Source organism: Carcharodon carcharias, chromosome 2 (assembly GCF_017639515.1).
Source record: "Carcharodon carcharias isolate sCarCar2 chromosome 2, sCarCar2.pri, whole genome shotgun sequence".
Lineage (NCBI taxonomy): Eukaryota > Metazoa > Chordata > Chondrichthyes > Lamniformes > Lamnidae > Carcharodon > Carcharodon carcharias.
Window position 1 is genome coordinate 136620480 of NC_054468.1, and position 24783 is coordinate 136645262.

General features: G+C 44.9%; 1 protein-coding gene across 2 annotated transcripts; it reads right to left on the reverse strand.

Moving 5' to 3' along the window:
- Positions 1 to 1843: 1843 nt before the first annotated feature.
- On the reverse strand, positions 1844 to 23372 carry LOC121288890 (transcription factor Ovo-like 2). Of its 2 annotated transcripts, none has more exons than XM_041207727.1 (4): positions 23255 to 23372; positions 21430 to 21632; positions 20286 to 20472; positions 1844 to 2940 (listed from the first exon to the last, which is right to left on the reverse strand). In XM_041207727.1, exons 1-4 carry the CDS (start codon positions 23289 to 23291, stop codon positions 2633 to 2635), a joined length of 735 nt encoding a protein of 244 aa, XP_041063661.1. In that variant the 5' UTR covers positions 23292 to 23372; the 3' UTR covers positions 1844 to 2632. The 2 variants fall into 2 exon arrangements, with proteins under 2 accessions (XP_041063661.1, XP_041063652.1); XM_041207718.1 differs by lacking the exon at positions 23255 to 23372 and adding an exon at positions 22469 to 22867.
- Positions 23373 to 24783: the final 1411 nt, after the last annotated feature.

Genomic DNA, 24783 nt, shown 5'->3' on the forward strand with positions numbered 1-24783 from the left:
TGACACCATCTGGAACAAAGCAGCCATTGATTGGCACTACATCCACAAACATTCACTCCCTCCCCACCACCGACACAGTGGCAGCAGTGTGTACCATCTACAAGATGCACTGTAGGAACTCACCAAGGCACATTCCAAATTCACGACCACTACCATCTAGGACAAGGGCAGCAGATGCGTGGGGCACCACCACCTGGAAGTTCCCCTCCAAGTCACTCACCAACCTGACTTGGAAATATATCACCGTTCCTTCACTGTCCCTGGGTCAAAATCCTGGAACTCCCTCCTTAACTGCACTGTGGGTGTACTTACACCACTTGGACTGCAGCGGTTCAAGAAGGTAGCTCACCACCACCTTCTAAAGGGCAAAAAGGGATGGGCAATAAATGCTGGCCTAGCCAGTGATGCCCACATCCCATAAATGAATAAAAAAAAATTGTGGGATGGCTTTAGCTACCTCTTCCAGGGATAGTTGATTGCCCAAGATTATTTTCCTATGTTTGTTACTCATTTCCTTCATTTGTTTGCATATTCATTCTTCCGTCTCCCATCCATTATTAGATGGTCTGTAGGCTATCCCTGTTAGTTACAGTTGATCACTTTGTATTTCTTATCTCCATCCAGTTGTATTCTATTTGTCTTGCTGATGGCTGTGTTACTTTTTCCTAGTCATTATGTTCTCTGTTCTCTTTGTAAGTACAGCTACTCCACCTCCCCTGTTTCCCCCTTTATCTTTTCTAAATATGTTATGTCCTGCAATGTTTAATTCTCAGTCTTGATTTTTCTGTAGCCATATCTCAACAATCCTGATTATACCTGCTTCCTTGCAATGTATTATTGCCCCCAGTTCCCTGTTTTATTACAGACACTGTGCCTTGCTGTACCGACAGCTTTAGTAATTTTTAATAGAAGTTCCTTCACTTTATTCTTAAGCATCTTTTTATACTCCTGAACTATAACTATTTATTCTCTGGCCATTTATGTCATCCCTTGGTGTAGCCTATCCCATGATCTCCTTCCGTGTTTTATTTATATTTAAGCAAGTTTTATTTCTTGTAGGTCCCCCCACCTCAATCTTACTACTTTAAAGCCTCCCTATTTTGCTCTTTCCATTAGGGTACCGGTCCCATCTGATTCTTATAGAGTCTGTCCCATCAGTATGGCTCCTTCCTGTCCCAGTACAGCGCCCAGTGTCCCATGAGAAGGAACACCTCTCCGCCACACCAACCCTTTAACCACAAGTTAACTAGCTGAACTATCTCTCTTTGCCAATTTGCACGTGGCTCAGGTAATAATCCAGAGATTGGTACCTTCAAAGTCCTGCTTAATTTAGTTCCTAACTCCTGGTATTCCCTCAGTAGAACCAATTTCAATAAAACAGATTATCTGGTCGTGATCTCTTCATTGTTTGTGGAGCTTTGCTGTATGCAAATTGAATGTTGCATTTCCCTACAGTAGAACAGTTACTACATTTCAATAATACTTAACTGGCTGTAAATCATTTTGGAATGTCCTGAGGCTATGAAATGCATTATATAAATGCAGGCCTATCTTCTTTCACTTCCAAAACATGACACTGTGCCACTATACCATTCTAAAATCTGTCTGAAAGTTTCACAGATACCAAGTTAGATGTAGGGATAGTTTCCAGTATCTGCAGAACTTAATGAAAGGCTAAATTTAGGTGGGATTCCTATCTGTTTTTATCATTGTTTGAAATGATAAGACTGGTGCTAGCTGTGCAACATGTTAAGACAGGCTGATTTTCAAAAGCAATCTAATTTTGTTTCATGGAATGAAGCAATTTCTGAAATCTGGTTAAGAACTCATTTTTAAAAAGTTAAAAGCTCAAGGAATTTTTTTAATAAACGGACAGGTAGAAAACAGCATACCATATATTTCAATTCCTCTTAGTAGTATAAAGTATTTTTACAATGTTTATACAGGACTCCTTTTTGGAATGTTATGCATTAAATTATCTGTATTTAATATTTCCTAAATTCTCCATACTAAAATAAGAAATTTGTACTGAATTTTGGAAATTCATAATATCTTGCTTGATACACAACTCTTTTTAAAATTCAGAAGGCTACAAATGAATAAAGTATATTCCACTGTGGAGCAAAAATGTACCCTGAACCAACAAATTAAAAAAAAAACAAGAAAAATGGTAAACAAGATATATCTTAAAAGAACAAAATCTACAGAGAAGTGTTGAAAAGCCCAAAGCACCATTTGTACACTTAGCCGTTTGGTTAACAGCCACCTGAATTGGCCTAGCATGTCATTGGTTGTGTTAGATCAAATACAAAACAATAACAATTAATGAAGGCATCCCAAGGCCACCTCTTCAGGACAACTAGGAATGGGAAATAAATTGATAATGATACCCAAGTATTGAGAATTTTTTTTAAAGTGTGGCCCTTTAGAATACTGGATCAGTAACAGCAGTGTAAAGGTTTACTCTGATTGCTATATCTGGCAAATAGGTTTTAAAGGAGTTGGTTTACACTAGCAATTTAAGGGAATCTTCCTGCTGTTTTAATATGGTGATGCTGATCAGAAGTTTTATTTATCCAGCACGGTAAGGATCAAAACTTCACCACAGATACTATTGTGTCTACTTTTGCTCCTATTCAGAATCCTTATTTTCATCATTGTTATGCAGTACCGAGTTGAGTTTGTTCTGCAAAGCTGCAGCTATTTTCTTGGAAGTCTTTTTAAGAAGTGGGTTTTCTGGGTGATTCTGCTTCATGTGAAGGTAAAGGTCCTCTTGGTTCATGGCTGTGAACCCACATTCTTCACAGACATAGAGCTTTGCCCTCCTCTCCTTGTAGCTGTACTTCTGTGTCACTCCATGGATCTTCTTGAGGTGTGATTCCAAAGAGCATCTCTGCGTAAAGGCTTTATGGCAAAGGCTGCATTTATAAGGGCGAATTCCTGCACATGAAAAATAAATATGATACTTCTTAATAATATGCAGTTTTAGCTAATTACCTATGATACAAACCTGATTATTTTCCATAATTATATGATCTCCACTCCTTAAAGTATGAATTCAAGTAACAGAATTCAAGTACAAGATGTCCTCCCCTCCAGTGCACAATTCCTCACTTAACATTATGGTCGCATCCCTGAAAAGTGCGACTTTCAGCAAGTGGAACAATTAAGCGAATCAGATTTTCCCATTACAACTAAGGTAAAAAAAAACTAGTTAGGTTCTTTTGAACATTTATCTAAATATAAAAGAAACATAAATTTGAACTATTCACAGAGGTTTCACCATTGAACAAACCAAGAGCGAGAAAGGCATCATTAAACCTGGGGCTGGTGAACAGAACACAGGTACAAGATGTTAGATTAAAATTGGATGAGAAAAGGATCATTGGGAAAGAAATTGTGGAGAGTGAGTATGACTGACAGAAAGAGAATGTGTGAGAGAAGGATGGAAGGAGCAGAGAATAATTCATGAGGACAAACTGCTAAGTGTGTAGAACAATTGGGTTATTGGGTTGTTGTCAGTTTAGGTGAGTTTTATTTTTGGACTCACTGCCTGTGTGTGTATCCCTGTCAGGTCCTCACTCTGTTTTGGAGAAAGTTCCATTTCCTTACTTACAGATTGAATTAAAAAAAAATAATGGAATCAATTATTCAGTCATAATTCATTATTTAAATATTGCACTTTAAAATCTCTGACCACTGAATTCAATAAAGAGTGAGGTTGATTTCATCAATACATTTAAATTCTCCTCACTGTTGCTCGCTGGTAAATGATGTTCTAGCGGACAGCACCACATTTATTGTTCCTTGTTGTCTCAGCGTTGTTATAATGCAAAATGTTGACCAAATCAACATTAAGTGAGGATTACAATATTCTGCTCAGGAATCTTCCAATATGGGGAGCAGCGAATGATCCATCTTCATTTACCTTTGTGCCTCAGGACCCTGAGGAAGTCCCAACACGGGGACATGCGAAGTTATGCGGGAAGTTTAAGCCTCTGATTGCCAGTTTTATCCTGCCTGGATTGCTGCACAATTCCCCACGACAGTGGTATAAGATGACCAGATCTATGGATACTTGGGCTGTTTTCCCCATATTTACCCTGGTTTTTACACAGATTTACTTAGAGCTTTTTCTAGCACGTATAAAGCCTACTAAAGAGTGCAGCTTGAGCTAAATCAGCTGGAATGTTGAAGCTTCCATGGCAACCACAACAATGTTCACCCCAATCCTAGCAATACTCACCCACTAGCGCGGGATATGCGGGAAAGTGGCATTGAGATAGATGATCAGCCACGATTTAATTGAATGGTGGAGAAGGCTCGATGGGCTGAATGGCCTACTCCTGTTCCTATGTTCCACCCCCCCAAAAATCTGACAATGTTCAATCCCCTTCCCACACCCCCTTTCCCAACTCACCTTCTGGTATCCAAGGCTTCAGTCCAATCAATGTCGGGAGAAGCGACAGTGTTGGGGTTGGGGAGGTTGTGTGGGGAGGGGTAGGAGTGTGAGCCAGGAGTGGGGGTTGCAGGGAGGGCGTGAGCTTTTCCAGGGGTGTTGAAAGGGATGAATGTTCTTGGGGATTGTACACTGGGTGAGCAATATCGGGGGCGAATATTGTCGGTGGGGAAGGGGTGAGAGGATGAATATTGTCGGAGGTGAGGCAAGTGCTGGACACTGATGGGGAGGTGAACATTTTCGGGTCTGGTGAGAGGGTGAAAACTGACGAGGGGGATGTTATGCAGTTAAAAGCTAACTATTGCAGACGCTGGAAATCTGAAACAAAAACAGAAAATGCGGGAAATCTCAGCAGGTCTAACAGCATCTGTGGAGAGGAAAACGAGTTAACGTTTTGAGTCCGTATGACTCTTCTTCAGAGCAGTGTTATGCAGTGTTGGGATTGACAGTTCCATTTAAAACAGTGTAAGTCAATGAACTGAAGATAGGGATGTTTATTCAGTTCATGACGATAAAAGGCTTCAGTTGAGGCCTCCCACCTCTGTTCGTTGCTGGATCCCTGCTGGAGCTAAGACTGGACGGTGCAAAGGCTCCAGCGTAAAATGGTAAGTGAGAAGTTTAAATTGCAGCAGCAAGCACACTCGCTCTGGGCCAATACCTTAAGTAGTGTTAACAGCCAGTTGGAAAACGATTTGGTGAGAAAATCAACTCAGAGCTACAGGTGTATGAACTCTCTATTTTGTTTCGGAACTCTGAGACTAGCCAGGTGGACAGAGATGGTCTTTACTGCTCCTCGACATTCCATTAACTGGCCAATGGAAGAAGATGAGTTTGCACTAAGAAGTGCTGAGTCGGGTGAGTGAGGGAGTTTTAAGAGTTAATTTCTATCTAAAGTCTTTTTTAAAATTTAGCAATCAACTAAAAATTACTGCTTAAATTAAGAGAAGTTAAGTTTATTCCAGCCTTAAACAGGGGTATACACACTCGCTGAGAGCAGCTGCTGCTGGTTAACTAGGTAGCTAGTTTAAACTGGTTTTCAGAGCTTGAATCATTTGTTTTTCAGAAAGTATAAAAACAGGGATTCCTCAGTGCTGCCTGGTCTGCACTGAATACTGCTTTAAGTGCACAGTGTGTCAAGCTGGCAGTCTGGTGAGTGGGTTGTTCCTTTCTTTTTCAGCCTCCAGTAGTTGGTTCTTAATTCAGTACAGGGGAAGAAGCTGATTGATGAGTAACTGCTAAGTTATTCTACTCATTCTAATTGAAAAAAATTGTTTTTAAAATTATGGTATGGCAGGGCAGCTTGGTCGAGTGGAATGTATATCCTGCACTATTTGGGAAGTCATGGTTGCACCATGTGTCCTAGACAAACACATCTGTAGGAAGTGTAACTGACTGCAGAAGCTTGAGCTCTGGGTTTCAGAACTTGAGCTGGAGTAACTGTGGTGCATTTGCAAGGCAAAGAACTATGTGGATAGCACATTTAGATAGGGAGTCACACCACAGGTTAGCAGTGTGCATGCAAAGAGGGAATGGGTGACTGCCAGGCAATCTAAGAGAACCTGGCAGGTAGTGCAGGAGTCTCCTGAGTCTATCTTGCTGCTAATCGGTTTTCCAATTTGGATACTGCTGAGGGTGATACTTCCTCAGGTATCTGCAGCCAGAGCCAAGTCCGTGGCACCACGGGTGGCTCAGCTGCACAGGAGGAGAGGAAGAAAGGTGGAAGAACAATAGTGATAGGGGATTTGATAGTTAGGGGATCAGACAGATGTTTCTGTGACTGTAAATGTGACTCCAGGATGGTGCATTACCTCCTTGGTGCCAGGGTAAAGGATGTCACAGGGCGGCTGCAGGACATCCATCAGGGGGAGGGCGAATAGCAGAGGTCATGGTCTACATTGGTACCAATGACATAGGTAGAAAAAGGGATGAGGTCCTGAAAGCAGATTTTAGGGAATTAGGAAGGAAATTAAAAAGCAGGACCTCAATAGCAGTAATCTCAGGATTACTCCTAGTGCCATGTGCTAGTGAACACAGAAATAGGAGGATTGAGTGATTGAACACATGGTTGGAGAATTGGTGTAGGAGGGAGAGTATCAGATTTCTGAGGCATTGGAACCAGTTCTGGGGCAAATGGGACATGTACAAGATGGACGGGTTACACCTTAACAGGACCAGGACTAATGTCCTCGCAGGGAGATTTGCTGGTCCTGTTGGGGAGGGTTTAACCTAACTTGTCAGGGGGCTGGGAACCTGAAGGGGAGCTCAAATTGGAAGGAAGTAAAGCTAGTAACAGGAAGTAGAAAAATAGCAAGTGAAATTGGAAGGCAGGTGAAATGAAGGTGAGTATCAACTAGGCTTAGAATGCAGAATAATGTTAAAAAGACATAGTTAAGGGCACGCTACTTGAATGCGCGCAGCATTTGCAACAAGGTAGACGATTTAAAGATACAAGTAGAGGTAAATAGATGATCTAATTGCCATTAAGGAAACATGATTAAAGGTGACCAAGACTGGGAATGAATATTCAAGGATACTCAACATTTAGGAAGGACAGGCAAAAAGGAAAAGGAAGTGGTGTGGCACTGATAATAAGGGATGGGATCAGTACATTAGTAAGAGAGGATGTCGGATTAGAAGAACAAAATGTGGAATCTGTTTGGTGGAGCTAAGAAATAGCAAGCGGCTAAAACATTGGTAGTAGATGTTTACAGACCACAAAACCATAATGGTAGTGTGGGACTTGGTATTAATCAGGAGATTAGAGATGCATGTAGCATGGGTAAAACAGTAATAATGGGTAACTTCAATCTGCTTATAGACTGGATAAACCTAATGAGCATTAATGCTGTGGAGAATCAGCTTCTGGACTATGTTCGGGATGGTTTTCTAGAGCAGTATGTTGAGGAATCGACTAGCGAACAGGCTATTTTATATCTGGTATTCTGTAACAAGAAAGGGCTAATTGATAATCTTGTAAAAGAACCTTTAGGGATGAGTGACCATAGCATGATAGAATTTTACATTATGTTTGAAGGTAAGGTAATTCAATCCGAAGCCAGGGTATTAAATTCGAACAAAGGAGATTATGAAGGTATGAGAGGCAAAGTGGCTGAGGCGGATTGGGAAAATACATTAAAAGCTATGACGGTACACAGGCAATGGATAATCTGTAAAGAATTATTACATAGTTTACAGTAATTATGGGTGGAATTTTATGCTCGCGAGATTTATGGTCCTGCCGAAGTCAATGGACTTCTGGCTGCATTTTATGGCCCGACCCCCGCCACAATGGGGTTGTAAAATTCCACCCTACACATTCCTTCAAGAACCCAAAAAGAAAAGTCAGTCAACCATGACTAATAAAGTAAATTAAGGATTGTATAAGATTAAAAGAAAAGGCCTATAAAGTTGCCAGAAATACTAGTAAACCTGAGGATTGGGAGCATTTTTGAATACAGCAGAGAACCAAGAAACTGATAAAAGGGAGAATACAAGGTGAATCTAAACTGACAAAATACATAAAAGTGGACTGTAATATCTCCTATGGGCGGAATCATCCGGACCATTGGCGCTGGGCATCATGATGGGCATGAACATGGCGAGATGGCCAAAAATCGGTTCCACGCCATCGTGAAACCAGTTTGCGATCTTCCGCTCCAACCATCAATGGCAGGCCCCATTTCTGGCCGCTGCATGTCAGGAGCCTAATTTCACTACTTTAGCATCTTATTATAAGCCTGCTTGCTGGAATCATACCCCCACGTCAAATTTACCACCCATGTCATCATGACTTCAGAACAGCATGCTTCGTGACTGCCTTTAAAAGGAGTGCACCTGCCGACCTGAACTTCAAGGGGAACTCTGAGGTGAGTACGCACAACCTTGCACTTGTAAGCGTTGCCCCTATGACATTAAGAAAAAGGCACCGTGCATTGAGGGGTTGGGGATGGGTGACGCACACAAGCAAGTCGCTTTCTCCTGACTGGCTTTCAGTGTGGTGCCGGGGTAAGGGCTCCTGTGCAGGTGAGGCTGGGCAGGGTGGGGGCAAGGCAGCACAGCCTGAAGGAAGTACACAAGCACATGCTGGGGGTTGTGGGAGGGTGCAGTAGTGGGGGAGGTGTGGTAGAGGAAGTGGCATGGAAAAGCTTGTCGAAAGTGAGCATTCTTCTGCAGCTGAGATCGTTCAGCAGCAGCTCCATTGACATGCTTGGAGTTGGGTCTCTGAAGCATTTCCACCTAATCAAGCAATGCAACAGCATAAAAATGCCACCAAATGCTTCAGAACTTTTTGCCCCTCGGGGCAGACTGCAAATGAATGTCTGTTTTAGGGGGAATCAGGACAATTGGCTGACTGGACAAGTTATAGAATACCCTTGCGAAAGGCGGCCATGGTGCAGTCACAGGTGGAAGTGCTCAGAGCCCTTCCAGTGTCTTTATTAAGGTTTGGACTAGTATCCATTATGGTTCAAGCTAACAGCACAGCCTTGCAGTGCTGCTAGGAGAATGCCTGAGCTGAGAACGCATCATATAGTCCAGTGGCCAAAGTTGCCGCTAATCAGTCAAATAGAGTGAGGAGGAGGTGGTTGGGGTTTTGGACAGCCAATGAGTGCATTACACACTGGCCGTCCAAGTGGTGGCCTGCACACTCCTGCATGCATGAAGGGGCCTTCAGACTTAACCAAGAGAGTTTCTTAGGACACATATGCTAACCCACGTGTCTCTCTCTCTTTGATCCTGCAGGAGGAGTACGTCAGGATCATGGAGCCTGGTGATTTAGCAGTATGCCTCATGGCTTACAGAGAGCAGAGAAGAAGAAGAGAGTGACAGAGGTGCCTGGCTTGGTAAAGGGAGGAGCACCACCCTCAAGATGAAGGGACAGCAGGGCCTAATGTGCATGCAGCTGAAGATCTACAGAGAGCCGTCCCTCACAGGCACCTCGCTAGACCCAGGGTCTATAGACAGCATTTGTCCTTCCTGCACTTGACTGAGATCCAGTGTTGCCAAAGACTGTGCATGTCTAAAGATCTGGTCGGTCACATATGGCACCTGCTGCAGGATTTGGCACCATGGGGATATGCAGGGCATCCATGGCCAGAGGCTGTGAAAATGACCATGCGCTTAATTTTTATGCCAGTGGCTCCTTCATGACCTTCACAGGTGACCTCTGTGGGACCTTGCAAGCCTTCACACACAAGTGCATCTAGGAGATCATGGATGCCATCTTCATGAAGGCACAAAGCTTTGCGCATTTCGACTGGGATCAGGAACGCCAGAGAGCAGAAGTGCTGGGATTTGCCCAGATCTCAGGTTTCCCACAGGTGCAGGGTGCCATCGACTGCAATTACATGGTGCTTAGATCTCTGTGGCAACAAGCAGTCAGCTTCACCAACCACAAGGGCTTCCACTTGCTGAATGTTCAGCTGGTGTGCGACCACCACAAACACATCCTACAGATCTGCGTACGATTCCCAGGAAGCGTCGACAACACCTACATCCTTACCAAGGCTCAGATCCCTGTCATCTTCAAGGGTCCACAGAGGATGCAGGGTTGGCTCCTCAGGGACAAGGGCTACCCACAGAGGATGTGGCTGATGACGTCTGCGCGGCAGCCTCAAACTTCAGCAGAGAGATGGTAAAACGAGGCTCATGCCACAACCCTGACTTTAATGGAGCAAATGATAGGCATGTTGAAAATGAGGTTCCGGTGCCTCGACAGGTCTGGTGGGGCACTGCAGTATAGTCTCCAGAGGGTCTCATGCATCATTGTCACTTGCTGCGCACTACACAACCTGGTGCTGTAACAGGAGGAGGACCTGGCTGAGGAGGAGATGGAAGACCTGCATGTCTCCTTCGATGTCAAAGAGGATGACAGTGATGAGGTCCTCGAAGGCGAGATGCCGACGATGAGGCCATTGCACTGGCCAGATGAGGCAGGCGCGTTCAGGAGGCCCTCATAACTGCAAGATTTGTCAAGGATGATGATGAGATCCAATGTGGACAGTCCTGACATCCTCGCCTTGCAACTGTGAACATTTGACTCCTATATGGCTGATGGCAGAGCACATACACTCAGTGCTCAGGCTCATGTCATGGAGATGCAGTGGAGGCCCTAATAGTCACTAGATTCCAGGAAGATGATGACAACATGCTGTGAGGACACTCCATTGATCTTCACATAGCCTCTGAGTGTCTGACTCCTGTCTGGCCGAGGGCAACTCTGTAATCAAGATCATCTCATGGAGACGCAGCTGTGAAACTTTAAATGCACCTGATCCTTTGTCAGCCTTCAGCACCTGTCCCCATTCAGCAGCACACTGTCACCAGTCACAGACATCACCATCACCATCCCTGGGTATATCCTGTCCAATCGGGAGGACAGTCCAAACAGATGGCGGCACAGTGGTATACAGTCGGGAGGGAGTTGCCCAGGCGTCCTCAACATCGACTCCAATTCTCATGGCATCAGGTCAAACATGGGCAAGGAAACTTACTGCTGATTACTACGTTCCAGCAACCTGCGCACACGCCCCCCAACCTCCGCATAAGCCCCACCAACTCCCCCGTCCCACCCTCAACTGATGAATCAATGTTCCTCCACATTGAGCACCACTTGGAGGAAGCACTGAGAGTGGCAAGGGAGCAGAATATGCTCTGGGTGGGGGACTTCAATGTCCATCACCAAGAGTGGCTCAGTAGCACTGCTACTGACCAAACTGGCTGAGTCCTAAAGTACATAGCTGCTAGACTGGGTCTGCAGTAGGTGGTGAGGGAACCAACAAGAGAGAAACATGCTGGACCTCATCCTCACCAACCCGCCTGCCTCAGATGCATCTGTCCATGACAATAATTGGTAAGAGTGACCACCGCTCAATCCTTGTGGAGAGGAAGTCCCGCCTTCACATCGAAGATATCCTCCATCGTGTTGTGTGGCACTACCACCATGCTAAATGTGATAGGTTTTGAACAGATCTAGCAACTCAAGACTGGGCATCCATGAGGTACTGTGGGCCATCAGCAGCAGAATTGTACTCTAACATAATCATGGCCTAGCATGTCCCCCACTCTACCATTACCACCAAGCCAGGGGATCAACCCTGGTTCAATGAAGAGTGCAGCAGGGCATGCCAGGAGCAGCACCAGGCATACCTAAAAATGAGGTGTCAACCTGGTGAAGCTACAACGCAGGACTACTTGTGTGACAAACAACATAAGCAGCAAGTGATAGAGCTAAGCGATTCCACAACTAACAGATCAGATCTACGTTCTGCAGTCCTGCCACATCCAGTCGTGAATAGCAGCGGACAATTGAAGAACTCACTGGACGAAGAGGCTCCACAAATATCCCCATCCTTAATAATGGGGGAGCCCAGCACATCAGTGCAAAATATAAGGCTGAAGCATTTGCAACAACCTTCAGCCAGGAGTGACGAGTGGATGATCCAACTCTGCCTCCTCCGGATGTCCCCAGTATCACAAACGCCAGCATTCAACTAATTCAATTCACTCCATGTGATATCAAGAAATGGCTGAAGATACTAGATACTGCAAAGGCTACGGGCCCTGACAATATTGCAATAGTACTGAAGACATGTGCTCCAGACTTGCACCGTCTCTAGCCAAGATATTCCAGTATAGCTACAACACTGGCATTACCTGGCAATGTGGAAAATTGCCCAAGTATGTCCTGTGCACAAAGCAGGACAAATCCAACCTGGCCTATTCCGCTCCATCAGTCTACTCTCCACCAGTAAAGTGATGGAAGGAGTCATCGACAGTGCAATCAAGTGGCATTTGCTTAGCAATAACCTGCTCACTAAAGCTCAGTATGGGTCACTCAGCTCTTGACCTCATTACAACCTTGGTTCAATCATGGACAAAAGAGCTGAACTCCTGAGATGAGGTGAGAGTGACATCAAGGCAGAATTTGACCTAGTATGGGACCAAGGAGCCCTAGCAAAATTGGAGTCAATGGAAATCAGGGGGAAAACTCTCCGCTGAGTCATACCTAGCACAAAGGAAGATGGTTGTGGTTGTTGGAAGTCAATCATCTCAGTTCCATGCAGGAGTTCCTCAGGGTAGTGTCCTCAGCCCAACCATCTTCAGCTGCTTCATCAATGACCTTTCTTCCTTCATGAGGTCAGAAGTGGGGATGTTCGCTGCAATGTTCAGCATCATTCGCGACTCCTCCGATACTGAAGTAGTCCATGTCCAAATACAGCAAGATCTGGACAATATCCAGGCTTGGGTTGATAAGGTGCAAGTAAAATTCATGCCACACAAGTGCCAGGTAATGACCATCTCCAAGAGAGAATCTAACCATCGCCCCTTAACATTCAATGGCATTACCTTCGCTGAACCTCCTGCTATCAACATCCTGGGGGGTTACCATTGACCAGAAACTGAACTGGACTAGCCATATAAATACTGTGGCTACAAAAGCAGGTCAGAGGCTAGGAATCCTGCAGCGAGTAACTTGTCGCCTGACTCCCCAAAACCTGGCCACCATCTACAAGGCACAAGTCAGGAGCATGATGGAATACACTCCATTTGCCTGGATGAGTGCAGCTCCCATAACACTCAAGTAGCTCGACACCATCCAGGACAAAAGCAGCCCGCTTGATTGGTACCCCATCCACAACCATTCACTCCCTCCAAGTTCCTTAGACATCACCTTTCAAACCCACAACCTATCTAGAAGAACAAGGGCAGCAGACAAATGGGAACATCACCACCTGGAAGTTCTCCTCCAAGCCACTCACCACCCTGACTTGGAAATATATCGCCATTCCTTCACTGTCGCGAGGTCAAAATCCTGGAACTCCCTCCCTTACAGCACTTTGGGTGCATCTACACCACATGGACTGCAGCAAGAAGGCAGCTCGCCACTACCTTCTCAAAGGCAATTAAGGATGAGCAACAAATGCTGGCCTGGCCAGCAATGCCCTTATCCAATGAATGAATAACAAAAAAGATGCTGCAGAGCAGGGCCAGCCTCCCCCCTTCAAGGGTGCTGAGAATACACAGAAAATGACGAAATCTGATGCCTGCCCACGACATTTTGGTAGCAATGATGAGCACCACTGAGGTGCAGGCATCATTAATGTGTCCAGTAAGTGTGAAGCTGGACCATCACTCTGTTCTGAAGGTTACACACTGCACAGGGAAAAGGCCCTGACCTGAGACACCTGCCTTTATCTTATGCAGCAACCAAGGTTTCCCATCTGAGTGACACGAACACTGCTCATCATAACAAGAAGCCATAGGCAAGGAGACATTCTTGGGAGTTTATTTACAATAGTGAATACTTATGTATAAGTGAATAACACCCATGCCCAGGCTGTGCAAAAACCATCTTCTTAACCTGCCACTACCTCTTGGTGTTCCCCCGACATCCACAGTGGAGATGGAGGCAGCCTGCTGGCTGCTACATCCTGCCTGTGATGACCTTTGTGGGCATCCTCTGGAGGGCCCCAGCCTACATTAGGTGTCCTGTTGTGGGCCAGCTGTACCCTCCTTGACCTGTGGATATGGAGCTGCGGGGGTTACAGGAAGAGGGGATTTGGATCGGCCGGACATTCCTAGAGTCAAGTGGGTTATTGGCCCCGGGGCGTTGAGCTGCTGGTCCTCCTCCGTATGGGTGCCCGAAGCTCCTGGCTGACTCCATGAGGAGAAGGGGAAGCTGGAGTGGGATTGAGCTGCCCTGCACCCCTCTCACATTGACCCTGTTGTAGGCCAACTATGACATCAGATGGAATTCAGCCCGCACAGCAGTGCAGGACTGATGTCCTAGACCAAGGTCTCCATGGTGGTCGCCCTCCTGCCAGTGTTGACCTCAATGGGTCGGCATGCTGACACAATCGCCTCGGACTGAAGGTGGACTGACTCCTCCATTAATCTGAGGAGTGCAGCAGTCATCCCTTCCTGATGTTCCCATTATTGTCTTTGCAGCTGCAGCAAACGGCTGAGGTCCAAGTCCAGAGGCTTGTCATCTGACTCGGACTCAGCAGATTCCTTGCCTGCAGCAGTCTTCCGAGTTCCTGCGACCAAGGTTGTCCCTGCTTCCGTGTGCTGTGCTCACCAGATTGTGATCCCGAGGCTATTCTACATCTAGGTCCCACTGAGGTGTGTGTCGGTGCTCTGGTGGAGGGTGTGGGTGAGTGTCGTGGTGGGTCTTCAGTGGTGCTGTCCTCAGGGTCCTCCGTCCAAAATGCTCTTGGTGCTGGAGTCGGGCTCAAGATTGCCTGAGGGCGATATGTCAGACGTGTGTGGGGGAGAAAGTGGAAATTATTAGTGCTTGGCAGCTACCTTGAACACAGAATAGTGGACTCAGTAGCATTGAGAGAGGGATGATCTGGTGCAGGAACAGTTGACATTGTCCTCTCCAGCCAGCTCCAACGCACAACTCTCGAACGGAGTGAGGACCTTGATGTCCGACACTCCAGCCCTCGCATGCCAGGCTAAACGAGAAGGATGCCAGGCGTGTGTGTGTGCTGAGTGGGGCCGTGGATGGGATGAGGAGGCAGTCTCCAGAGGAGATGAGGTCAGATAGAGGTGAGGGTGTGTGTGAGAGTGAGTAATATCCCTTGAGCTGGCAGTGAGTGAGGTGCCACTGAAATGTGTGATGGGCTTCTGAGTGGGCAATTTGAGATTGATGAGATGGTCGCCTTATCCTTGTGACCAGAGCAGCAGTAGAGGACTTCGCAGTGGGCCTCCAAGGTGTCCAGAAGGTGTCCCAGAGATGGGTCACTGAATCAGGGGGGATGCACTCTTCCTAGCTTTTGGGGCCATGTCTTCACCAGAGCAGTCCTGGGCTGCAAGCATTGGAAAGTATGCACGCGGCTGCATTTTAAATATGGTATCCAACGTGAGGAAGTGGTGAGATAATGCTGTGATGGGCCAATTGGAGGCCTCCTGCCAGCAATCCAGAGTGTTTCCCAGGACTGCATAATTTGAGGTGGGAAGGGGACAATATGGCACAAAATCTGCTACTCTGGCCGGTGGGTAAGAATGCCCACTACCGCACTTTGTGCAAACCTGAGATAATTCCACCCTATCGATAAGTAAAAAGGAAATGTTGAGCTCCGACAAATGTGGGTCCATTACATGCAGAATCAGAATTTATAATGGGGTATAGAGAAATGGCAGAGAAGCTAAATGATTACTTTGTGTTTGACTTCACTGAGGAAGATACAGGAAATCTCCCAGATTTAGAGATCCAAGGGAATAGGGAGAATGAGGAATTGAAGAAAATTAATATTAGTAAGAAGGTTGTATTGGAGAAATTAATGGGACTGACGGTTGATAAGACCCCGGGACCTGGTATTCTACATTCCAGAGTGTTGAAAGAGGTTGCTATGGAGATAGTGGATGCATTGGTGATCATCTTCCAAAATTCTATAGGTTCCTGTAAATTGGAAGGTAACAAATGTCACCCCACTACTTAAGAAGGGAGGGAGAGAGAAACCGGGGAACTACAGACCTGTTAGCCTTACATCAGTATAGCAAATGCTGGAATCTGTAATAAAGGATGTGATAAATGGACGCTTAGATAATAATCTGATTGGGCAAATCAACATGGATTTATGAATGGGAAATCGTATTTGACGAACCTATTGGGAGTTTGTTTGAGGATGTTACTAGCAGAATTTATAAACGGGAGTCAGTGATGTTGTGTACTCGGATTTTCAGCAGGCTTTTGACAAAGTCCCCCACAGGAGGTAGATTAGCAAAATTAAAGCACATGGCATAGGAGGTAATATACTGGCATGGATTAAGGATTGGTTAATGGGTGGAAAACAGTAAGAATAAACGTGTCATTTTCGCATTGGCAGGCTGTGACTAGTGGGTTACTGCAAGGTTCAGTACTTTGGCCCCAGCTGTTCACAATATCTACCAATAATTTGGATATGGGGGCCAAATGTAATATTTCCAGGTCTGTGGATGACATAAAGCTGGGTGGGAATGTGTGTTGTGAGGAAGATGCAAAATGGCTTCAAGAGGATTTGGACAGACTTTGTGAGTGGGCATGAACATGGCAGATGGAATATTATGTGGAAACATGTGAGGTTATCCACTTTGGTAGGAGGAATAGATGTGCAGAGTATTTCTTAAATGGTGAGGGAGATCCAGGACTTTTGACCCAGTGACAGAGAAGGAACAGTGATATATTTCCAAGTCGGGATACTGGGTGGCTTGGAGGGAATATTCCAGGTGGGTGGCGTTCCCATGTGTCTGCAGCCCTTCTCCTTCTAGATGCTAACAGTCGTGGGTTTGCAAGGTGCTATCTGAGGAACGTTAGTGAGTTGCTGCAATGCATCTTGCAGATGGTACATGCTGCTGCCACTGTGTGTCGGTGCTGGAGGGAGTGAATGTTTGTGGATGTAGTGCCAATCAAGTGGGCTGCTTTGTCCTAGATGCTGTTAAACTTCTTGAGTGTTGTTGGAGCTGCGCTCATCCAGGCAAGTGGGGAGTATTCCATCACCACTCCTGGCTTGTGCCTTGTAGATTGTGGACAGGCTTTGGGGAGTCAGGAGGTGAGTTAATCACCATAGTATTCCTAGCCTCTGACTTGCTCTTGTAGCCATAGTATTTATATAGCTAGTTCAGTTCAGTTTCTGGTCAATGGTAACCCCCACAATGTTGGTTGGGGGATTCAGTGATGGTACTGCCATTGAATGTCAAGGGGCGATGGTTAGATTCTCTCTTGTTAGAGATGGTCATTGCCTGGCACATGTGTGGCATCAAATGTTACTTGTCAGCCCAAGCCAGGATGTTGTTCAGGTCTTGCTGCATTTGGACATGGACTTCTTCAGTAACTGAGGAGTCTCGAATGGTGCTGAACATAGTGCAATCATCAGCAAACATCCCCACTTCTGACCTTACGATGGAAGGAAGGTCATTGATGAAGCAGCTAAAGATGGTTGGGCCTAGGACACTACCCTGAGGAACTCCTGCAGTGATGTCCTGAAACTGAGATGATTGACCTCCAACAACCACAACTATCTTCCAATGTGCCAGATATGACTCCAGCCAGCGGGGAGGTTTTCCCCCCGATTCCCATTGACTCCAATTTTGCTAGGGCTCCTTGATGCCACACTGGGTCAAATGCTGCCTTCATGTCTAGGGCAGTCACTGTCATCTCATCCTCTGGAGTTCAGCTCTTTTGTCGATGTTTAAACCAAAGCTGTAAAAAGGTCAGGTGTGGAGCACAAACTGAGCATCAATGAGCATGTTATTGCTAAGCAAGTGCCGCTTGATAGCACTGTTGACCCCTTCCATTGTTTTACTGATGTTGGAGAGTAGACTGATGGGGTGGTAATTGGCTGGGTTGGATTTGTCCTGTTTTTTTGCACAGGAAATACCTGGGCAATTTTCCCCATTGCTGGGTAGACGTGGTGTTGTAGCTGTACCGTAACAACTTGGCCACAAATCCTGGAGCACAAATGTTCAGTACTATTGCTGGAATATTGTCAGGGCCATAGCCTTTGCAGTATCCAGTGCCTTCAGCCGTTTCTTGATTTCACATGGAGTGAATCGAATTGGCTGAATGTGAAGACCGGACTTTGTCTCCGTTGGTGAGGATGAGGTCGTGTGTTTTTCCCTCTTGTTCGTTCCCTCACCACCTGCTGCAGACCTAGTCTAGCAGCTACATCCCTTAGGACTCGGCCAGTAGTGGTGCTACCAAGCCACTCTTGGTGATAAACATTGAAGCCCCCACACAGAGTATGTTCTGTGCCCATGCCATCCTCAGTGCTTCCTCCAAGTGATGTTCAACATGGAGTATGATTCATCAACTGAGGGGGATGGTGGGGTGTGGTACGTGGCAATCAACAGGAGGTTTCCTTACCAATGTTTGACCTTAACTGTATTGTGCATTATCAAATGTTGTGGTAAGAGTTTGCTTTGTGTTTTACAAATTCCATTTTTTTGCTTGTATTTGTTTTTCATTTCCATGGCAGGATTGCCTGGGATTATTTTGTAATAAGTTAACCAAATGCATTTTAAACAGTGTGGGAATATTCTTAAGCACAATAAAAACAATTTAGAAATGTTGAATTTAACAGAACACTTGTTAGCTAAATTACAAAATGTTCACTTGCTGCTATAAAGTATTCATTATTAGTAATAAAACAGGATAGTTATCATGAGCATAAATCCCAGTTGTGTTTGTCCTTTAACTTTCCCATGCAATTTTGACCCCTCCTTTCCTATTGGTGTTGACTCCTTATTGGAGCAAAGAATATCAGGCATGGATATGATACCTTTTTACATCCGTTATTCATTTGTGAGTTTTGATGGTGAGGTTGGCCAGCAATATGTATCTCAGCCCAGTCCGATCTGATCCTTACGTAGCATTCACATGCAGACGTTTTCCAGCAGGGGTCACTGATTGGCTGGAAAGCTTGCCCTTTTTTTTTCCTTGCTGTGCACAAGTTAGCTGCCATTTTTCCTATATAAGAACATAGGAATAAGAGCAGGAATAGGCCATTTGGCCCTTTGAGCCTGCTCCACCATTCAATAAGATCATGGCTGATCTAGTTGTGATCTCAGCTCCACTTTCCTGTCTGCACCCCATAAACCTTGACTTCAGCCATGAATAAATTTAAAGGCCCAGTCTCGACTACCTTCTGGGGAAGAGAATTCCACACTCTATTGACCCTTCGAGAGAAAAAAACACTCCTCATCCCTGTCTTAAAGGGGAGACATCTTATTCTTAAACTGTATCCCAGAGTTCTAGTTTGTCCCACAAGAGGAAACATCCTCTTGTATCCACCCTGTCCCATCCCCTCAGGATTTCATATGTTTCAATAAGAGTACCCTCTCATTATTCTAAGCTCCAATGGGTATAGGCCTAATCTGTTCAGCCTTTCTTCACAGGATAAGCCCTTCATCCCAGAAATAAATCGAGTGAACTTCCTCTCAAACTATTCCATTTTGTTTCCTTCCCTTTATTATAATAATGACTGTATTTCACTGGTTGTAAAGTCTTCAGGTGCATTCTGAGGTTGTGAAAGGCACTAAATAAATGCAAAACAAAAACAGAATTACCTGGAAAAACTCAGCAGGTCTGGCAGCATCGGCGGAGAAGAAAAGAGTTGACGTTTCGATTCCTCATGAGGACTCGAAACGTCAACTCTTTTCTTCTCCGCCGATGCTGCCAGACCTGCTGAGTTTTTCCAGGTAATTCTGTTTTTGTTTTGGATTTCCAGCATCCGCAGTTTTTTTGTTTTTAACTAAATAAATGCAATTTAACATATAAGACACAGGAGCAGGAGTTGTCAGTTTGGGCCCTGGATCCTGCTTCGCCATTCAATAAGATCATTGCTGGTCTGATTGTGGCCTTTACTCCACTTTCCTGCCTGCCCTGCATTACCCTCAACTCCCTTGTAGATCAGTAACCTGTTTAATAGCTTTGAATATAATCAATGAACCAGCCTACACTGCTTTTTGGGGAAGAGAATTCCAAAGATTAACAATGCTTTGAGAAAAGACATTCCTCCTCATCTCTGTCCTTATTTTTAAACTGTGCCCGCTAGTTCTAGATTCCCCCAAGAAGGTAAACATCCTCTCAAAAACCTACCCATCAGAATCGTTTATGTTTCAACAATGACCTCTTATTCTTTTAAACTGCAATAAGTATAGGCCCAACCTTTCTTCACAAGACAACCCCTTCATCGCAATTTCTTTATTTGACACCGTGACTTATCATGCCTAGCTACCATTTGAATCATTGAGTAGGAATTGGTCTAGCTACTAAAGCCGAGCAAGTTAAACAAGACCACCAGCACTCCCTCCTCGCGGTGGGCGGGGTTTACGGCTGACGTACCGGTGTGCGTCCTGACGTGTCTCTTCAGGTCGAAGGTGTCATTGAAGCCTTTGCCGCAGTACGTGCACAGGTGACGCTTCACTTGGCTGTGACACTTCAGGTGCCGGTTGAGCATGCGCTGTAGCCGGAAGCCTTTACTACACACCTGGCAGCGGAATGTGGCGTCGCTGCACTCCCCGGTTGTGATCTGTTATGGGGAAAGGGGCAGGCAGAGCACGAATAAGACACACCGTTAGTTTCAGCACCGCCAAGCGCCCCAAAGGATGCTAAATAAAAAATCTCCTCAAGGTTCCCCCATTTTCCCACTTCAAAATAATGCGAGACTGTCTAAATAAAGAGCAGTAGAACTAATTCAGTTATGACCTTGGCAAAGTTCTTCCAGATTTCCATGCTTAACGGAACACGTCTAGATGTGACTACATTTAGATACCAAATGTTACACTGCTTTTAGATGACAAAGTAACACACGCTTACTGAATCATGTGCTAAAAGTCTTGTACAACTGTAATCATTTTCTGTCTTTCTTCCAACAAACCCCTCCTCAAAAAAATCAGTTATATTTCTACAAATAATTTGGTCCTGCTATCAGTACCTCAATTTTCTTTCAATGTTAATGGTGCATTTAAAAAGGATTAATTTATTTTCCTCAAATAAGATGGGAGTGTACAACGACAAGGTAAGTTGCACAGGGCCTTTTAAGCTGGTTTCTGACAAGCATAGTATACAAAATACTGTAATAAAATTAATAATTTAATCTGAAAATGTAATGTATGAAATTGTAATGTTTGAGTGTATTACATAATGTATAATCTGAAATCATGTGTATTTTAATCATTATTTCAGATATACGGTCTGTTGAATACAATATAGCGCAGTTATGAAATTAAATGTGCATTATATTTAAAATAATGTATAATCTGAAATCAATTCCTTTTGCTGAGCAGTATTTGCTTTATTGTATTGTAAAAAGTTTACCTAATGTGATCTTCCTTAAACTAGGTGACTATCCGTATACATGTCTTACATCCCACTGTCCCAGTCAGCATGTTCTCAATCGGGGTCTCGTTCAGTGCGCCGACCAAGTTTTCGCTCTGCTGATCTCGCCAAGTAATGATTAAGCGGAGTCTCGAGGGACCCGGCTCACCTTGATTTTCGTTCGCAAGACGCTGCACTTTTTGAATTCCGATCCCAGAACTTGCTCCTCTGCATTCTCCTGGCCCGGTTCGGTCTTGCATGGGAGGCGGCGCTCGTCTGAATCGTTCAGCAGTTTGTCTAAACCAGTTGTTCCGGGTGTAGGATCCTCGGTCTCTCTTTCTTCTTCGTAACTCAAGAAACAGCTCAAATTGACTGGAAATAAAAAATAAACCCTTTTACAGAATAGCCTTCTTATCCAGCAAGGTCTATAGATGGACGGCTTGTATCTTAAGCCAATTTAAACAATGGACTGAGATGTTTTTTTCTTCTTGGCTTGTTTGTGTTTGGGGTGTTGTCTGGTTCTGCTGGTCTTTCTTATCAGTGTTTGACTGTAAAGCATGCAACCTGATACCCCTGATAGATTGAATCCTTTAAACGGCAGTGGTGGGGCAAGAGTAGGAGCCCGGGTTCCGTTATGTTTACATTGAGAAGATGCAGCTAAACCGGGGGCTAGGGGGCGGGGGGAGGCGTTTGAAAGAATCGGAATGTGTCCCGGTACTACTAATAGGTTGATGACTGATGGAATCAGAGAACACAAAATACACCCTGTAATGTAAACACAACCTGCCGCTTTACAGGATTCCTGAATCCGGGAGCATTTTTAATACTCGACCTTTAAAAGTGTGGTGTCCCCTCTCTCTCTCTCTCGAGAAGCCTGTCCACATGAGAGGTTTACCTTCAGAGCGGGTGAGTTGGTTCACTGTTCTTCAGTGTTGGATCGCCTGTTGATTTGGAAGAGGTGTTGGACCTTGTGTTCAAGCTCCGAGCAAAGGTGCCTGAAGCGAGCCCATCCTGTGCCCCGATATGGAAAAGGCTTTTCTTTTTGTTTGGGCTTGGTTGATCCCAGTTTCATAACTCCCCCCACCCCCGAACTGTTTCTACCTCCCACTCTCTCACTTCCTCCATCTCTCGCATCCTCTCTCTCTCTCTCTCTCCTACTTACCCTGGTCTAACCCGTTCGCTATCAGACTCTCCCTGTTTTGTTTCACCTGGTATGTAGGTGTCGGCTCTCTCCTCGTCCGGTAGCTCATTCCAGTCGCGGACCTCCGGATACGGCTCCTTCCTTTTCACCAGGAAGGCTCTGGGCATGTTGGGCGGTGATGAAGCAGAAGCCGGATTCCCTCCTGCTTCCACCTGACCCCTTTTTTTTCATACAAACCGGATCCTCCCCAAGCAAGTTCCAGGTGTTTTACAACGACGGCCGGTCGTTCCCGAGCTATCCTCGGTCTTTCAACGAAATGTTGTCGTTTGTTTCGGGAAAACTGCGGAGAGGGGAAAGGGTGTTTCGGGAAGACCCACTCTCACCTGGCGAGCTACCTTTGCCGTAACAGGAAAAGTTTGCTCCAGTAATTGAAAATACAACAGGAAATTTGGGAGGGCGCATGCGTGCTGAAAAAATAACGGTGTCAACAAGCCCTTGTACCTGTTGGACCGGTTGGTGCAGCTTCGCCTTGGTTTCCCTGCCCCTCTCGCACATGAATGTTTACGAAATGTCCAACTATGCAAAGATCTTTGTTGTTTTTCTATAGATTATATATGTCAGAATATGCTTCTCCCAACAAAGAATTGAGCAGAAATGATCACAAGTCGACTGAACAATGCTAACACTAATCATTCAACTTTTTTTCCCCAAAGCTCTCTCTTTCTCTCGGTCCAATATTTTCCTAAGTGCTCTGCAATTGTTTAAAATCGAGCTGCGTTAACCTTGCTGGGGATTTTCAAAAGCTGGCTTGCACTAGATAGGATTGCGAGGACTACCAGCTAAAGATGCATACCTGGATTTAAAAATGCCTCGGAGCGGTCTGCAGACATTCAACAGCCTTCCTGTGAAGATGAAATCTGAGATCATATCACCTCTTGTGCTAGGGCTGGCCCGTCTGAGGCAGGAAAACGGTTCACTGCCGACAATATTAAAAGTTTGTCTCTTTCTCCCCAGCTTCAACCCACAACATATCTCCCGGAAATTTAATTCTAAAGCATATTTTGCCAAGGATCACGTACAAAGTTTTCAACTCTGGACATCTGCGTCTAAACAAAACGCACCCTGTCAAAGCACTCTATTTTAAATGTTGTTCGGGTAAATGCAGCCGTGTGTATTTCTTCATGTGCAAGTCTCCCTTCGGAGCTATCGCTGAAAAGTAGCTCCCTTCCTCTGGAGATCGGACACATGGCTGATTTGCTTAGCAAATGTGGTCAGCTTGTTCCTGCATTGTGTTGGTTCCTCACCTCACCTAGGATATCCCAGAGTACCGGGTGCAGGTTTTTTCCATGTAGTTCTCAACTGGATTGGTTGCCACATGCACACGCCGAGTGGTTGATATCTGTGCGGTTTTCACTCTTGACCTATATTTCCTAAAACCTATCCTTTTGGAATATTTTCGATGCACTAATGGCTAAATGTGTCCCTTCTCCACCGCCTTCCACCTAGTAACGGGTTCAGAACTGTCCATTTGCATGTGAGATATGTCTCCCTTTTAAACATGCTATTCCACATGATTTGTCATTCCGTCTGACAACGAATAACTGTCCCATGTTGCTCTTGTTCATCTCTTTTAGGGCGAAAGATAGCTGGGGAATAGATTGTTTTCTTGTAACAGTTAGCTCACCTAAGGTACAGCTTTTTTGAAATGTTGAACGAATATGCAAAAAATAATAAAATGCAATGCATAAACCATTGCATTTGGCTAAACTAATCAAACAATTTTTCCAGCATGCAGAAGTCTCCCGCTAGAATTCTTATTGAACCAGTGATAAAAATGAATGAAAAGAATCACATTTTATTGGGCAACAACATATTACAGCTGCTGAAAATCTGAAATAAAAACTAAAATGCTAGAAATACTCAGGTCTGACAGCATCTGTGGAGAGAGAAACAGAGTGAACGTTTGAGGTCGATGTTAGTTTCATAGTCACCATTAGAGACTAGCTTTGTATTCCCAGGTTTTTGATAACTGAGTTTAAATTCCACTAACTGCTTGTGTGGGATTTGAACTTATGTCCCAAGAGCATTAGCCTAGTTCTTTGGATTACTAGTGCAGTGACCTTACACCACCATCTCCTCTCTTGAATCACAAAAAGTTAATATGTAGGCACAGCAAGTGATTCGGAAGCCAAATTGAATGTTGGTGTTTATTGCAAGGGGAATGGAATAGAAAAGTGGGGAAGTTTTACTGCAGCTGTACAGGATCTTGGTGAGACCACAACTGGTATACTGTGTACAGTTTTGGTCTCATTTTAAAGAGGATATAATTGTGTTGAAGCAGTACAGAGATGGTTCACTCGACTCATTCCTGGGATGAAGGGC

What these genes read in the sequence shown, in the direction of transcription:
- LOC121288890 (XM_041207718.1), bottom strand. Translation starts at nt 22,568, where the DNA reads ATGCCCAGAGCCTTCCTGGTGAAAAGGAAGGAGCCGTATCCGGAGGTC. An exon ending in TCTTGCGAACGAAAATCAAG is followed by an intron (nt 20,473 to 21,429) that starts GTGAGCCGGGTC and finishes TCCCCATAACAG; the next exon opens with ATCACAACCGGGGAGTGCAG. An exon ending in ACACGTCAGGACGCACACCG is followed by an intron (nt 2,941 to 20,285) that starts GTACGTCAGCCG and finishes TTTCATGTGCAG; the next exon opens with GAATTCGCCCTTATAAATGC.